Source organism: Sturnira hondurensis, unplaced genomic scaffold, assembly GCF_014824575.4.
Source record: "Sturnira hondurensis isolate 20B ecotype Veracruz unplaced genomic scaffold, ASM1482457v3 Scaffold0022319, whole genome shotgun sequence".
NCBI classification, from domain to species: Eukaryota; Metazoa; Chordata; class Mammalia; order Chiroptera; family Phyllostomidae; genus Sturnira; species Sturnira hondurensis.
Genome location: NW_028094950.1, coordinates 297,940 through 314,768, shown reverse-complemented (window position 1 = coordinate 314,768; position 16,829 = coordinate 297,940). Strand labels below are relative to the sequence as shown.

The 16,829-nt window shown below is 58.8% G+C and overlaps 1 protein-coding gene across 2 annotated transcripts in view; it reads left to right on the top strand.

Annotated features, from left to right (window-relative positions):
* KLHL29 (kelch like family member 29) overlaps positions 1-16,829 on the top strand; it is a 272,918-nt gene that overhangs the window by 243,437 nt on the left and 12,652 nt on the right. For both annotated transcript variants that reach the window (XM_037035405.1, XM_037035407.1), the window contains exon 6: positions 10,226-10,364. In XM_037035405.1, coding sequence (XP_036891300.1) covers positions 10,226-10,364 — 139 coding nt within the window. The remainder of the gene's footprint in view (positions 1-10,225; positions 10,365-16,829) is intronic.

The window sequence follows — 16,829 nt, the reverse complement described above, 5'->3', positions numbered from 1 at the left end:
CTGGGGGACTTCTGGGACGCTTTGCTAATAGAGACGTCTGTTCTGAGAGGTCGTGATACCACCTGTCGTTAACCCGGGCACCCTGCCCAGGGTTCTCACCAAGAAATCACAGGCAGCTGCTTGCAGGCGGGTGAGTGATTTGCAAGGACTACAAGAATATTTGCATAAACATATGTATGGAAGTGTGTATTTATTTGCATTCATTTGCATAAATTGCTGGCACCTCGAGCTGTTGTTCCTTAATTTTATTTTTTCAGTAAATTTCTTTGAGCTCAGAGCTCAGATCTGGACACTTTGAGACTAAGAACAAAAAGATGAAATGACATGAGACCAGAGGTTCTCAAACTTTGTTGTGCTTTAAAATTTTCTGGGGAGCTTTTAGAAATGCTGGTGCCTTGGTCACCCTCATATTATTGAATCATAAACTCTGAGGGTGGGGTCCAGACACCAGGATTTCTTGTTCTGTTTTGTTTTGTTTTGTTTTTGTTTTTGAAGCTTCCATCTGAGTCTGATGCAAAGACCGAGGCTGAGAATGGATGCCGTAGGTGGGGCAGGCCGTTGTCAGGTAACCCAGCTTGGCCCCCACGTCGGGCTGGGTACCTCCCCTCCCCTGCCCTGTATGTACAAGGCGCTCAAAGTTAAGTCCAGTGAGGTGGAGGAAGGGGCAGGACCACACCACACAGAAGGGGCTCTGGGTCAAAGGTCACCATGGCCCTTCGTGGTCACCATTGCTGTATAGCGTCATCCGTGCAGACAGAACTGGCTGCTCCTTCCAGCCCTGCCACCCACATCATCCTGAACTCCACTGAGGCCTCCGATCATCAGCCCCCCTCGGAGCACTGAGCGCTCGAGGAGGGCAGGGCCCAGGTTCTGCTCTGGCTGAATTCCGTCCTTTCTCCTTCCACCTGACTTCCAGGCTGACAACCCCATCACTGCCCAGAAGCCTGGGAAGTGTGTCCCTGCCAAAAGGGACACCGTGTGTCCCAGAACGAGCCCGCCCACCCTTCCTCTCTCTCTACATTCCTTTCTGTAGGATGAGGGAGCAAGCACTAGGGCTTGCAGGCTCTGTCCCTCCCCAGTGGTGCTGCCAGGCAGAAGGACACGGGGGCCTGGGCATGCCTAGCATCCCAAGGTTTGGTAGTTTCCCAGCATTCCCAGGGTCCCCTCTACAGCATCCCACTCTCCCCGGTGGCTGCCACAGCTGCACCCATCCTCCCACCCGCTGCCCCAGGCCCTGCAGCTGCTGGTCCTTCCCAGCCCTCCTGCTGGGTCTCTGTGCCCTTTCTCTAAGGCTTTCTGCTCAAATCCCGTCAACTGAGACCTAGCTCATCACCTCCTATTCCCAGACCTTCCCACCTCCTTCCCCAATCCAGCAACTACTCATTCATTCCTTCCATCACTCATCCGCGAGTCCTGTGGGGCCAGAAGCTATACAAGTCCTGTGTCCAGAAAATCAACCCAGGAGGTCACAGAGCACGGTTGGTATGCCCAGACAGGCCTGCCCGTCCTGCGTCAGGGTATCGGACGCATTGTCGCTGCTCAGAGCCCAGCACCTGGGGGCCACCCTGGGAGCCCTCCTGTGGGTACCAGAGACTGCTCCGGGCTCTAGGAATATTGGGAGCGAATGGCGGCATCTCTACCCCACCAGAGCTCAGTCTCACTGGAGACAGAATTCAGCCAGCACAGATGACACGTGGAGCAGGGAGGGATTGGCAGGGGAGAGGCCAGAGCTGGAAGGCAGGAGGTGGAGTCGAAGGGGGACAGGAAGGAAGGGTGTCGGGACAGCCCACTTGTTGACCCTTCCAGGGACCCCCTGGGACTGGGCCTGAGTGCCCCTTCACAGGCTGGTATGCAGGACACAACGGCAGTAACTGAGGGCATGGAGACAGTAGGTCCCCCTCGGCAGGCCTATGCCAGGTTCCGTTGCACTTCCCTCTTTACCTGGGTAGCTGAGCTGATGGTACTCCCAGCTCCAGTTCACTAACTCTTACAAATCCTTTAGAACTGTCGGTTTATGTGCCCATCTATGCCCCACGCTGCCTGTGCAGCCCGCTCCCCTCCCCGGCTGTCAGCACCGTACCTCACCTTATGCAGACACCTGGCACCTGGGCTTGGCTGGTTGACTGTGTGCCTGGGAGATCTGCGGGAGGGGCACCAGAATGGGGTGGACCAGCAGAGGGCAGTGGAGAAAAGGGGGTGCCCGATGGTGTGCAAGAGCGGGGGAGAAGTACAAGAGAGACGGGGTAGATTCTGAGTGGCCCCTTGGAGTGGAAGGGATGAGGCTGGCTCGCCCTCTCGCCCGTGAAACCCACCAGTGGCCCCCAGTGTCCTGCGGGGAAAAACCCGCCTGCAGGCACATTTCTTTCACAGTGTGACATGGACCCGCCTTTGTCTGGGGCCCCTCTCCCTGCTGCTCACACGCATACTCCACCCAATCGAACACACACAGATGCTCGTACACGTGGTTACATACATGCCCACAGGCACAGCATACATTCGTACCCTCATACTTACACATGACACACACTCCAACACACACACACACATGTCCCCGTCGTTCACACCTTGCCCCCAAGCCCCCCCCTGGCAAGCTCCTGCTTATCTTTGAGTGCTCCCATGGCCCTGCGGGGCCCTGTGGACTTCCCTGTGCTCTGCTGAGCAAGGCAGCTGTCCCTCCCCCGAACCCCTCTGCCCAGGGCCTTCCCAGTACACTCTTCTCACTCGGCATCACAGTTAGTGTGTACCCCATGAAACCGTGAGCTCCCCAGCTCTGTGAACACCTCCATTCATGTGTGTCCCCAGCAACCCACCCAGTGCCCGGCCCAAAGGAGACGAACTCCTGTTTAGTGAACAAACGAATGGGCCAAACAGACACAAGAGGCCTGTAGTTCCCAGAACCCCGGATCTCAGAGTCTGCCTCGGGGAGGGGATGTCCACCCCTCAGCTTCATTCAGGGCCCCCCAACCTCTCTAGAGCCCTCCTGGTTTTCTACCCTGTCCCCTGGGCCCATGGAGCTCTCCAAGGTTCTGAACTAGGGTCTTGTGCACCGTGCTCTGTGTGTGTGTGTGTGTGTGTGTGTGTCTTTCTCTCTCTCTCTCTGTCTCTCCCCCAACTCTGTCCTGGCTTCTTGACTCTATTCCCTCCAGCCAAGGACCACCCACCATTTTCCAAGGGCCCACCCTCCCATGGAAAGAGGCAATATCTCTAATATGCTGCAGGCAGAACCTGCATAACATGCTTCGTGGAGGCCCCTGCATCCCCTGGACCTGCATCCTCTAAGCAGGAGGAGGAGCCAGGTGGCAGCTTCTTTACTGGGGGCAGGAAGGACTAGCAGCTGCTAGTATCAACCCAACCAGGGCACTTCCCTTCAACAGCAGCCTTCGGGTTTGCCCAGTGGCTTCCCCCGATCAGCCAAGGGTCTGCCCCCACCTCTGCAGTGACCACCCTCTGGCCAGCCTTCTCGAGCTGGTGCTGGGGTCCTCACAATCTGTCCCTTGCTCTTCTTTATTCTTTCCACAAAAAAAGACCATTCTCTTTGACTCCTACTCTGCTGTGACACACGGCAAGAGCTGTCAATGAGGGTGACCGGTTATCTGCTTGTATTTGGGTGAATCTCCCTCTGGCCACCCCATGTGGAGGCTCCCATTCTCAGAGTTGCCCCCTAGGCTTCAGGCTTCACCCGCATTCCAGGGCATGCGAAGGTGGTCAGTCTTTCCCAGGAGGACCATTCGGGGCTCTTCAAAGCCACTGGGGCTGCACAAACTAGGTAAACGCCTTCCCAGGGAGGACTTGGACAGTTCATTTAATGATGCTTTAGAGCCACAGACTGACATACAAATTGTAGGGTCACCCCCATTGGTACCAACACTGGTGTCTCCCAAAGTTAGAGAGGGCTCGAATGTTGCATTCTTTCCGTCCAGCTCCACTTGGCTGTAACACGTCAGATGGTTCTGTCAGGTTGTCTTTCGGGGAAGTTACTGTAACCACCAAGAACATGTCTGCATCTGGTCCCCCACTCACCCTGAACTCTGGGGGCGGGTGTGACTTCCCAGTAGGGGGCCCTCCCTTCCGACCCAGGCTGGATGCACGGTCCACAGATCATTTGAGTCCATCTTCCCTGGAAGCTGGAGCCCAGCTGGCCCTCAAGGTTGGTTCTAAGTTCAGGGCAGCAAAGGAGAAGAGGGGATGTGTACGATCCCATCAGTCGGGGGAGGAGGAGGAGGAAGCATTCGGCTTGGAGGCTGGTCTGCTCCCGTGCTCCCTGTCCCTCCGTGTCCCTGCTGAGGAGCCGCAGCAGGAGGCTGTGTGCAAAGCCACCCTCTGTCCCCACAGGGTGCACTCATCAAGCTCCTGTGCTTCCAGATGAGTTATCCCCAGGCGAGCGTGACACAGTCTCTGCTGGGCTTTCTCAGTGTATTTCACAACTGCTCTGAGTTTATAATTTTTGCGGGTCTTTTATCAAAGGCGTGTCATAAATATCAATGGGAACTGGGAGCATTTGTCACCTGGCTGGGCTCTTACTTGAGCTCTGGGAAAAATTATCTGGCCACACACCCTTTCCCAGGGCCCTGATGTAATGGGCTTTCCCCACCACGAAGCCACTGAAACCTGCTGCCTTTCCGTATCTGACGCCGCTTCCTCTCTATTACCGCCTCCGACAGCCCTTCTAGCCCAGCTGGAAAGAGCCCATTAGTCTCTGACAAATAACGCATGTCGTTTCATGAAAAATGTGCAGACGTTTGGCTGCAACTTCATCTCCAGTCTCGGTTCTGTCTGTGGCCTCACTCACCTCTAAACCGAGTGCCCAGCTCCAGGCCACCCTCCCCCGTGTCCCCGTGTCCTACAAGGCCACTGGCCGCCGGGCTCCTAGAGCCGGTTTACCCTAACCCCTCACAATGGGGTTTGATCCAGAGATCGGGGATCCAGAGATGTCCATAATGGGGTGCTGAGAATTAGCCAACTGTGGAAGCACCCCAGGTGTCCATCAACAGAGGAGTGGATAAAGAGAATGTGTTACACACCTGCAATGGAGTAATATTTAGCCTTAAAAAGGGAGGAAATTGTGACGGACGCTAGGACGTGGGTGAGGCGCGAGGATGTCATGCTCAGTGAAGGCAGCCAGTTACAGAAAGACGAGTACTGTGTGATTCCGCAGACACAGCCAGTGCCTGGAGCCACTGGGCTCAGAGAGACAGAAAATGGAATGGCGGAGAGAGGGGGACGGCGGTGGGGGTGCCGTTTAGTGGGGACAGAGCTTCAGTTTTGCAAGATAAAAATGCTTCCGGAAACTGACTGCGGGCGTGTAGAAATGTGCTCACCACGCCTGAACTGCCCACGCGAAAACGGTTAAGAAGGTAAAATGGACCACAGTTAAAAATAATAATGGTAATTAGCTTCCACCGGAACGAGCGAAGGAGAAACCGACCCAGAGGACGCTCTCTGAGTGCCGGGGTCTGCGTGTATTCGTGTTTTCTGTGCCGGGCGGCTCTGGCTGCGCAGCAGAACAGCTCTGCGATGCCGTGGCTCACAGCAGCCACCGCCCAGATTTTAGGCTGTGGTTCCAGTCTGCAGTGTGGGTCGGGCTCAGCTGATACTGGGAACGGGTCTGGCCAGGATAACTGCTCACCCGGGATGCCTCATCTCTGCTCCACAAGGTCTCTCAGCCTGCCACAGACCAGCCCAGGCTTGTTCAGGTGGTGGTAGTGGCGGGGGTCCTGAGAGAAGGAGCAAAAGCCAGCCAAGCCTCCTGAATCTGTGGCTCCCACTCACACACTGTCCTTTTGACCGTATTCTAGGGTCCAAAGCAAGTCACAGGGCCAGTCAAAATTCAAAGGGTGGGGAGATGAACTCCACCCCTTGGTGGGAGGGGCTGCAAAGAGTCCTTGCAATCTACCACACACACTGTATATACGCAAACCCTGTGCTAAGTATTGAAGATAAAATTATAAATAAAACACTGTGAAGTGCAGCAGACAGGTAAATTGTTACAGCACGTAGTATGCTCCAAAGGTAAGCCTCGGGGGCTAGGGGAGGCTGCCAAAGAGGGCAGAGGACAGGGGGGCTTCATAATACCTTAACTGGTGTTGAAGAAAAAATGGGAATTAGCCAGAAGAAGAAGGGAGGCAGAAGGATCTGGGCAGAGGGGCAAAGAGATGAGTGGAGGCTGGGAGTGGGCCTGCCCAGGTGAGGCTTCCGTGGAGGGTGAAGGGCCAGCCCTGGAGTGAAGGACCAGGGTGTTGTGGGAAAGAGGGGGCTTTGCTTTCCCTGCTCAGCCTAGGAGAGTTTATTTAAGTAGGGCTGATGGCCAGGCTGCTGTGTGGAGGTGGCTTGGAGGGGGACAGGCCAGAAACAAGAGGACATCCTTGGAGGCAGTCACAGTGACCCAGGTGAAGAGGATGGTGGGACCAGGCCGGATGCTGGCAGGAAGGGGACCAGAAGAGAGTGAACTCGGTGTGGGAGGGGCAAGGGAGGAGCCAAGCAGTCGGCCTAAGGAAGAACTCTGCCCATGCTTTATGCCCTGTTGTCAATAGGGTTGCGGGGGGGCGGGGGCTCCCTATGGAGGGTAAGCCCAAAGGCAGAGGGCAGAACTTGTGTGGGCAAGCAAGGGTGTCCTGGGGCTTCGCAGCCACAAGAGGGATATCCACTTGGGAGAGACCACTCAGAGACCAGAATGCTGGCCAACAGAGAGGGGCCCTGTGGCCAAGGCTTCTCTCCCACGGGCGGGGGAGGAGCCCAGCCCTGCAGAGGCCCAGGAGGCCCAGCAGGTGTCCGGGCCCCCCTTCCTCCACAAGCCTGAGGCAGCCAAATTCCCCAGGATGCTGGGGAGCTGCTGGAGTCCACTCTGATGACCCAGTGCAGGTCGGGCCCCACCCCCGGCCCACAGACTGGCCCTCTGACAGGAAGGGTTGCCCTTTGCCGAGGCAGGGGGTGGGCAGGAGGGCAGCTGATGCCCTGAGCTGGTGCGGGCTCCCTCCCATGGATCCTAGGTCATGGTCACCATCTGCCAAAATGCCGCCTCCTCTCCGGCCCGGCCCTCAGCTGGTGGCAGTAAGCACATACCGAATGATCAATACTCTGAACGTGCTTGGGATCCTGCTGTGAGAGGGAATCCCCGTGAGCACTTCCGTCAACTGAAACAGTCTTCTGAATCCAAGTCACCCTGCCCAGCTGTTAAACCCAGGTGTCCTCACAGTCGGAGCAGACAGCGCCTGCAGTTCCGGGGACCTGGGTCTCCGCGTCCCTCCCCAATCCTCCTGGAATCCTTGGGAGGAGGCGCTGCTGCTGGGTCTGGGGCTGGGGGTGTCATCGTCATTGGGACCTTGGTTCAGAAGTAAAATGCCCCCAAACGCCCGGAATGCTCTGGGCCCAGGGGCAGTGGCAGCATGGGTGCCGCTGTGCTTTCCTGGCTCCCTGAGCGCGGTTTACTCAGCAGGCACGCGGGCCGCCTCTGCCACTCATGGCAGTGCGGCAACCAGGGGGCAGTGGAGCAGGTGTGCTTGGTGCTTGAGGGAACTGAGGCCCCCAAAGCTGGGGCAATGTGCCCAGGGTCACATAGTGGCAAAACTGGAATAAGAACCAGCATCCGGGTCTTTGGAATTCCCGCCCAGACCTCTTTCCCCGCCCCACACTGCTTTGCTCAGAAGGTGACATCACCCACCTGGCTCAGGGTTTGGGAATGAATTCGGCTGGTGGCCATTTGGAAAGCTGGTGTGTGAGCACAGCGGTCCAGCCTTAGCCCCACCTGGTCCTGCAGGCTGTCCCTGCACACGCAGCCTCTCCACACCCAGGCCCCATGCTCCTGCAGCAGGGGCCCGCCGCTGTGCCCCAACCGCTGCCTCCTGCACCCCGCTGTATGTCTCCCTCCAACCCCCGTGTCCCACAGGCCCTAGCCCTGACCCCAGAACTAAACTCATCACCCCCTCTTCCTGATGTCCCTCCAGAAACCTGGACGTGGCCCTCACGCCTCCCCCTTCCATGTCCCCTCCAGCACTGAGGTTCTGTGGCATGCACCCACAGACCACACACTCACCTTTCTGTGTCCTTCTGTGACTGTCAGAGTTCAAGCCTTTGTCACTTCTCTCTTGGATGGTGGAGCCACCACTGCCACCAACAGTAACAGTGAGCCTACCACGTGCTCGTTAGGCTCGTGGTGCGTGCCAGGGCCACCGCCACGGGGACACGTATTAACCTTCCCAAGCTTTGGCAGCTGATGGAAGGCGGAGCCCAGGCTTTCCCAGGGTCCTGCCTCCTGCCCTGCCTCTGACATGGCTGCCAGACCGACTTGGCTGACCCCCAGATCTAACTTTGTCACTCCCTGCACAGAGTCCTTGGTGGCTCCCCGATGCCCAGAGGGTAAAGTGTGAGTCCTTTTGAAATGTTCTTGAGATCCGACCCTGCCATCCCAGCCCTCACAGCTCCACCCCTCCCCAGGCCTTCACTCCCCTGCACGTGCCCGGCCGGCACCCCCGTGCCCTCCACGCAGGCCGCGTACCCAGCTACTGGTCTGAGCACACCTGTGGGCAGCCTCTCGGGGACTGAGCCAGTAGCCCCCCAACCCACAGACCCACTGCCACTCCAACACAGCCCCATGTGGGGACGGTGGGGACCGATGATTTGCCATTGCCCGCTCACCCCAGTCCCCCCATCTGGGTGTGCTCCAGGAGTCTCCCTCACGTGGTCTTCGGCAGAGTTGGGCCTGCCTAGCCACAGAGCCCACAGGCCCCGCCCGTCCCTGAGCGTCTGATATACACCAGCCCTGGGATCAAAGCAGGATCCCATGTGCCCACTTCAGAGATGTGCAAACAGAGGCTCAGGGAGCATAAGGGCCTCTCCCAGGGCATCCAGGCATCGGAAGAAGTGCTGGGCTCATCAGGGCATGTTAGCAGGAGCTGACACCAACACAGCCCATGTGGACAGAGGTTACGAGTCAGGCTGGAGCAGGGCACACAGGAGGGCAGTTCCAGGACATCTACCAGGGAACAACGTGGACCTGGAGGGCTGGGGTAACCCTGGGGGACTTAGCAGGCAGGGCTCAGTTTTACAGACCACCCTCCCCATTCACCGGCCAAATGACATAACTTGCCTCACAACAGTCCAGGTCATTCTGGCCCCCAGATCTGGGCCTTTGCTGTCCAGCCCCCAGCAACGTTAAGGACAGGCTCTGCCCAGGGGCAGGCAGGCGAGGCTTGAGGGAGCAGGGTCCTCCAAAGTCCCTAACTTTTGCAAATGGAAGAGTTTATATAAACTAAGCACCGTAGTGGTCAGGCTCTCCTCCTTCCTCCGTCTGAGCCTGGCGATGGGCCTGGGAGAAGCTCTGTCATCCCCAGGCTCGGAGCCCATGGGCCTGGGGCATTCTCTGGGCCGGCCCCAGGTGGCCACAACACAGGCAAAGGTAGGTGTACAGCCCGGTGGGAAGGCCCAGAGGCCACTGTCCGGGGCCTGCTGAGTCTGTGAGTCTCGCCGCGGCTGCTGAAGCCCCGGGCAAGGGAGGGAGTCCTGACCAAGCCCAGACGTGGGAGGAGGTACTGCAGCCTCTCCCAGCTCCTGGCTACTTCCTCCAGCAGCCCCAAAGTCTGACATGGAAGGAGGTGCTCCCCAGGTCCCACTGCGCCCTTCCTTTCGAGGGACCCCTCCCCGAGCAGCTCTCCCCAGCCTTGGCTGTGAGTGTCTAACAGAAGAGACGCTGTTTCTGCAGGTTTTGTGGTTTTTATTCCTTCGAACCATATCCAGCCCATCTCGCATCACAATGCCATGCTTTACTTGGTATCAGACACATCATTGGCATTTGAAGAGCTTGTTCCGTAGTGACATAGCAGTTTTTAGTCGTCTGTGATAACGCACTCTCTGTGTTTCCAATTGTCACTATGGGACTCTTCCCCGGACCTTTCGATTTCTGGGTTGGGTTTTTATCGTGTTTGTTTTGTATGGGATTGGTTTGTTTTGTTTTGTTGTGTTTTTGTTTGGTTTGGGTTGGGGTTCCTTTTTTGTTTTTGTTTTTGTTTGCTTTGGAAAGTTGTGGTTCCTTCAGTCCTGTGCCCCTCCCAGTTGCCGCTTGTTGACGCGCTATGTTTGTGACTTCCTTTGAGTGTCGGTGTTGAGCCAGTCTTGCCAAGAAAATATCAAGTGTTTTCCTATTTCTCTACTTCTTGAAAAAAATCTTTTTTAATTTAAAAAAAAAAAACCTCTTAATGGGAACCTGGCCCTGTCTGTCTTCTCTGTTCTGCAGAAATGTTGAAGGAGTTGAACCAGCAGCGCAGAGCGAAAGCCTTTACAGACCTGAAAATTGTTGTTGAAGGCAGAGAGTTTGAAGTCCACCAAAATGTTCTAGCTTCCTGCAGCTTGTATTTCAAGGACCTGATTCAAAGGTTTGCCTTCCTTCCAGCTGTGGTCGGGTCTGTTCCTTTGTAGGACGCTTTTGTGTCGCTTTTCTCCTCCCCTCTCTTGCAGGTTCCTGGAGTGTGACTCCCTGTCACAGAGCCAGTAGCCATCTCTGCCCCTCCCCGGCCCCCAGCGCCCTCTCACACGCAGCCTTGGAGCAGCCACTGTCCCCGCCCGCCCCACACAGCCTTGCTGGTCACCAGGGGCCTCTGTCCCCAGTAGACAAACCTCCGCCTGCCCGGCCCTGAGAAGCCTGCGTCCTCAGTGGCTCACAAGCCCTGCCTGAGATTAGGGGACCTGTAGACTCCAGGTTGAGGGACTGCCACCACTGGGCCAGCACGGGGTGCCGGGCACCATCGTCACTGCTGTCGATAGTGAACTTAATGCCAGGAAAGCACATCGACCACACCAGCCCCTGCTGAGGGGCAGGAGGAGCCCAAGGGGCCGCTTTTGCGCAGCCCGAGTCGAGGAGAGACACGTAGCCGAAGCCTCGACCCCACTGCATGCCTCCGTACCCGCGCCCGGAGCCGAGGCCAGCGCTGTCCGCTGTCCGAGCCCAGACCAGCTGTGTCCTAAACACGGTCTCTCTCTCGGCGTCCGCCCCGCCCACCCTCGCCCCGGCTAGTTCCACCGGAATGAGTCTTAATGGTGCATGAGCATCTTTTTTTTTCCCATTACGTTGATTTTTTTTAAATATGTCTGCTTCATACCCTCGCAAAGAGTCAGGGACCACCTTCCAGCTCCTTAGTGAGGGAGAGCAGCCAAGGGGCCAGCCCAGGGCCACACTCCTACTTCTCTCACCCGTCCGCAGATTAACGCCGCTGCTCACTTTGCCTTGCAGCCTCTCCGGCGGACGCTGAGCCGGGACAGCGCTCCGCGTGGGAGGACAGGACCTCCGCTCGCTCCCCAATGCTGTGTTTGGACTTGCCGACTAACCCCAGAGTGGCTGTGTTTTGTTTCAGGACGGCACCCTGGCTGGCACCTCCTTCCCACCGCGTCGTGTCCTTTCACTTAGAGCGGAGCTGCCCAGGGCGCAGAGCCCCGCCCAGCCGCGCTGGCCCCCGCCGGGCAGAAAGGGACAGGCTCTTTGTGACTTCCAGCCTCGAGGGCAGCTGGGGTCTCCCGTCCCCACTGCTTAGGTTCTCTCTGTCCGAGCCCAGGGGTCGGGGCGTGAGCTCTGGGGTGAAGGGGTGTGCCCGGCGGCCTCTTCCGGCCAACAAAGGTCTTTCTGCTTCCACTCTGGGAGAATTCTGGAACTGGCGGCGATGGCGCCTGGCTGCTGAATTGCAGGTGTGGCACCCTAGGGCCTTGGTCCCCGCTCCAAGCCAGCTGGACACCACAGAGGGGGCAGGCTGCAGGGGCAGGTTGGTACGGAGCAGCCGCCCAGCCCTGGGCTAGAAGGACAGGGGCGAGAGGAGCACAGGAGCCCCTGACGGTCTTCAGAGACCGAATATGTGAAGCCAAACCCTCACACACAACAGAGACAGAGGACACCGCTGGGTGGGAACCCAAAGCAGCAAAGGCTTCTTAGGCCAAAACGAAGGATGAAGAACATTCCAGGCAAGGGATGGGTTGCCTGGAATGTTCTGGAATGCCCTAAAATGTTCTAGGCGTGGGGTGAGCTGCCTAGAGTGAAAACCCGAGCACAGAGACAGCCATGAGCACTGGGCAGGGAGCGATGGCCTTCTCAGAGATGGATGGGACCCAAGCTGGGATGGGCAGACAGCCATCGGGAGCTGTGGGAAGGGGTGCCCACCTGAAGGTCAGAGAGCTGGGGAGGTGCCTCTGTGAACCTGACTGAATAGGGTGGGTGCTGGGGCTAGGAGGCAGTCACTGGAGGAGAGGAAACGCCCCCATGGGAGCAAGGAGACCTGGGTTCTACACCTGACCCTGTCGCTTGTCCTGTGACCCCAGGCACACCATGTCTCTCTCAGGCCTCAGGTTTTCTCATCTGTAAAACAGGAGGTTGGTCCCAGCAATGTCCAGGTGTCCTTCCGGGGTGACAGTAATGGGACGGGAGGACCAGCGCTAGGACATGAGAGGGATGGGTCACGAGGGGCAGCTCCGAGGACGGGGGGGGGGGGGGGGGGGGGGGGGGGGGGGAGACGAGCTGAGTGTTTGGCAGGTCGAGGGACAGCAGCTGCGGGACCAGCAGAGAGAGAGGCCTGGCGTGCAGTGCGGTGGGCGTCTGCACAGGGACATCAAGAGGGGAAACTGCAGCCGTGTTAAATTTTACTTCCCTCGTCCTCGAGACGTGCACAGTCACCCACTCTGCCAGTAGCTGCAAACAGACTCCTGTGGGGAGGGGCCCAGACTCTCTGAGGATGATTCCATTCCTGGCCACGGAAAGTCCTGGAAAATTCCACATTCCGAGAGGGCAGGGAGCAGCTGGTTTTGGTACTGTCATTGCCGCCTCCCCGACCCCGAGACCCCGGAGACTGAATGTGCAGCAGCCGGAATGCCCCGCGGGAGAGGAGGGGCCTGCCCACTGAGCCCCAGGCAGGGCTGCCCTCTGGGGCAGCTGCAGGGGAGGGGACAGAGGGAGTGAGGGGACCCGATGCCCTGGTCCTTACCTTCCTGAGGGTCTGAGTGAGCGCTGTCTGGGGCACACGACCCACCCCCAGGTGCCTCAGGACCCCCAGGCCTGGAGGCTCAGACCGAACTCCTTGCCACCCCCAGCCTGGAGGGGGTGACATGGTTAGTGACCCAGCCCCAGGGAGGACACCTCACCAGGAGCCACAGGGCAGACCCAGGGACACCACGTCATTCACAACCATTCAGCACACAAGTAGCCCTCTCCTGGGTGCCAGGCCCCCCACAAAACACCAGGCAATACAGGGGCTCTGCCATTAGGGAGCTCCCAGTCTGGTGGGGGAGAAACTGTCAAGCAGGGTCAGGGAAACGCAGACAAGGAGGTTCAGAGGTTCAGAGGCTCACAGGCCAAGTGCCAACCCTAAGGGGAAGGGGCACCCCTGGGGGCCCCCAGAAAGAGGTAGTGTCTGCCATGGGTTTTGAACTGAGAATGGGACTGGCCAGGCAGACAGTGGGGCAGATGGGAGAGGAGCAAGTGTGAGGCCGAGGATGGCAGTAGACTCGCTGCTGCTGCAATGCCAAGTTCAAGGTGAACACAGAGGAAAGGAGGTCTGTGCAGGGGCAGACACCGCATCACAGGCTCTGTTTCAGGCCTGCGAGTGCCAAGGTCAGATGTATGTTTCGAGAACACGATAATCAGACCACCAGCCAGAGAGCGGGTCCCAGGGCACCCTCTCCCGACCAGCGGCTGAGATCCCCTCAGCTTAGCTGTCCGGAGCCCCTGTTCTCCGCGGCCAGGGTCCAGGCGAACCCCCAGGTGGTCCACGTGTCCTCTCTTCGCCTGTGTCCTTGCCTTTGCTGAGGCTGAGCTGCTTCTTCTCCTTAGCCTTCCCTCATTCAGTTCCAACTCGTCTCCCCGCTCTGACGGGGTGCAAGACCAGCCCCCAGGAGGCTGGTAGAGATACCTCACGTCACCCTGAGAATCTGCCCACTGAGCGGAGGGGCAGGACCATGAGCATCCATCCCCATGTCACAGATGAGGGAACCGAGGCCCCGAGACCTGGACATGGCTGGCAGCTCTGGGACTCCTGCAGAGACCCGAGTCCTCAGCTGCTGCTCTCACCGTCCATGGCTAATCTGGAGGAAGGCGGAGTGTAGTGTTCACTCGTGCACAAAGGCTGCGAGGAAGGGAAGCGCACTCTCAGGGCTGACATCGGACAGGCATGCAAGGAAAAGGGATGCAGAGTGTGTGTATGTGCGCATGTGTGTGCGTGGGTATCCATCAGAAACACTTATAACTGGCCACAGGATCTGCCCCAGGCAGCTGCCTGAGACAGGTACCTAAGTCACAGACACTCACTCCCACACCTGCAGGGGGTCCAAGTCCTCCAGAGTCTGGCCTGGAGGCCCAGGGGGCCTTGGAGGAGAGCACGCGAGGCCATCAGGGAGCTCAGAGACCATGCCATGGGTACCCAACCATTTCTTCGTAGCCCCACCGGTCCCTGTGACAGTTGGGGACAAAAGCCCTGCAGGGGAAGGAGCAGTGGCTTTGTTGTTGGATGACATGAAGCCTGGTGCTGCGTAACAACCATGCCGCAAAGGGAACCCCCGCAGGACTTAGTGGAGGAGAGCCTGAGGCTTTGGGAAGCAGGGAAGACATTGTGAGCAGACTAGATCAAGTCCGGTGCTGGGGTGGCAGCCTTCCAAGCCCAGAACAGGCCCTGGGGGAGAAGTCCCCTCACCTACTCCAAGACACCGAGGGGCTCTCGGGGATGGCTGGGGCCACAGTGGGCATTGGCTGCACTCAGTGGCTCGACAGGCCACAGGCCCCATCAGAAGAGACCAGGGACCGTTGGTCTTTGGAGGCAGCAGAGGCACCACTCTCCCTGCCAGCATTTCCGAACGCACTCCCAGGTCCAGGTGAGCAGGGAAATATGCGAGCCCAAAGAGGCCTTCTTGTCACACCAAAGGGGACAGCACTCTGGCCCCCTGCCTCCCAAATCACAACGCCAGCTGGAGCCAACGGCATATTTGAGCGAGAGTCTCTGTTCACAGTGAGTGAAATCGATGGACACGTGCACTTGTCTGAGATGGTTTCACAACCCCCCCCCATGTGGGCTCTGGGCTTCATGTCCTCCCCCATCTCCAGGGGAAGTGGAAAGGACCCAGGGGGCACACCTCCCAGATGTAGGGACACCTGCTAGACTCAAACGCACTGGTTGAGCCATACGCCTCTCCCCTCCTTCCTGGAGAAGTCGAGCATCTGTGGGTGGCAGTCGGCCCCGTTCCTCGTGAAGGAGACAGGTGTGTCTGGAAGACCAGATAACAGAAGGAGAGACTCACACATCTCAGATGCTGGCAGAATGAGGTGAGCCGGGCCTCCGCCAAGTCACCCTGGGTGGGCCAGAGCCTACATGAGCTGCGACAGTCCTCAGGACCCCGGGAGACGGGCGTGTGCCTGCCGCTGTCCCAGAGTTCCCTTGCATTATTCCAGACCTGACTGGCAGACCAAAAGCATCTGATCCCTGAGGTGGGTGAGGGGCAGGCGAGGGGCTCCGTCCAGAAGGCTGGGGAAGGCAGTTCTCACCTCCCGGGGGACAGAACTGCTGATGGTGGGGTGTCAGACATTCTGCTACTCTGGACCAGGCACTCCGGGCACATCCGCAGACCCAGGCCTGCTGTGTCCCAGACCCCGGTCTCTCCCCGGGCCACACCCCCTTCTGGGAGAAGGGAACCCCAGGAAGTTATAGTGTTCTGACAGAGCCCATGGGCCCTGCGTGGGCTGCCGCTCACTTGCACGGGCCCACAGCCAAGGGTGAGGGTCACAGTCCCACCCCAGTGAGGCCATGGCTGCCCTTCCCTGCCCTGCCGCACCTCCCGCTGAGGTGGTGCCATGCCCCCGACTGCCCAGCTCAGCTGCTCTGTGGGCCTGAGTGGAGCAAGCCACTGGACCCCAAGGTCCAGCTCAGGACAGGGACAGATGGCAATAATCTGTGGAGGACACAGCCCCTCACTGGTGACCAGGGCCACCCATCAGAGGCGATGCCTCTCAGAGTCTCCCCACTCAGAGGAAGGAGCCCTAGGATCTCTGAGGTTCGGTCCCAAGGCAGTCTGAGAGTCATGGGCCAAGGGCGACCGCCCCCTGCCTCAGCCCCCACAGCTGGCTGAGCTGTACCCACCACCTATGAGGAGGGAGAGCATGTATGTGTGTGCGGGCCAGGTACACGAGATCCCACTGCCCGGGGCCTCACCTCCTATGGCTCTTGAACTCAGGTGCCTGACAAAGCGTCCACTGTGTTCCCAGGTATTCCTCTGTGGCCAAGTGGAGTGCCCACGCAGCACCCAGCATCTGGCACCTGGTTCTGGTGGCCCCCAGATCCTTTACCCAGTGGCCCCTCCTCTCCATGGGTGCCCCCGCAGGGGTGCCTGGAGGAGCAGAGCCACAGGTCTAGGTCACAGGGACAGTGGTCTGGTCCAACCCTGGACAGCACCCACGAGGGCCGATGGCCCGGGTGCCCCCCCATGCGGTTCCCATGCTCCCCAGCCCTCTCCCTGGCTTAGACTCTGGGCAAGGCAAGCATCTCCCCACATGTGCAGCCACCCTGGTCCCGTCCCACTCATCACTCACTCGGGGGCTGAGGGCTCCACAGCCTCCCCTGTGCTCGACTCCCCCCTCCCTGGTGATTCTGGGTTGCTCAGGATCACATGCGTTTCAGCATGTCTGTGTGTGTGTGTTCGTGTGTGTGTCCGTGTGTGTGCACATCCCGGATCCTCCCTCAGCTGCTCAGGGGGTCTGAGCTCCTCTCCTGAGGACCCGTGGGAGAAGGAGGGCCGGCCAGAGGTGCAGACGGCAGCGTCTGGGTCCCTGGGAGTTGGCGAGCAGCCCCAATGTGGCCTGTCTGCCCAGCCCCGACTGTGGC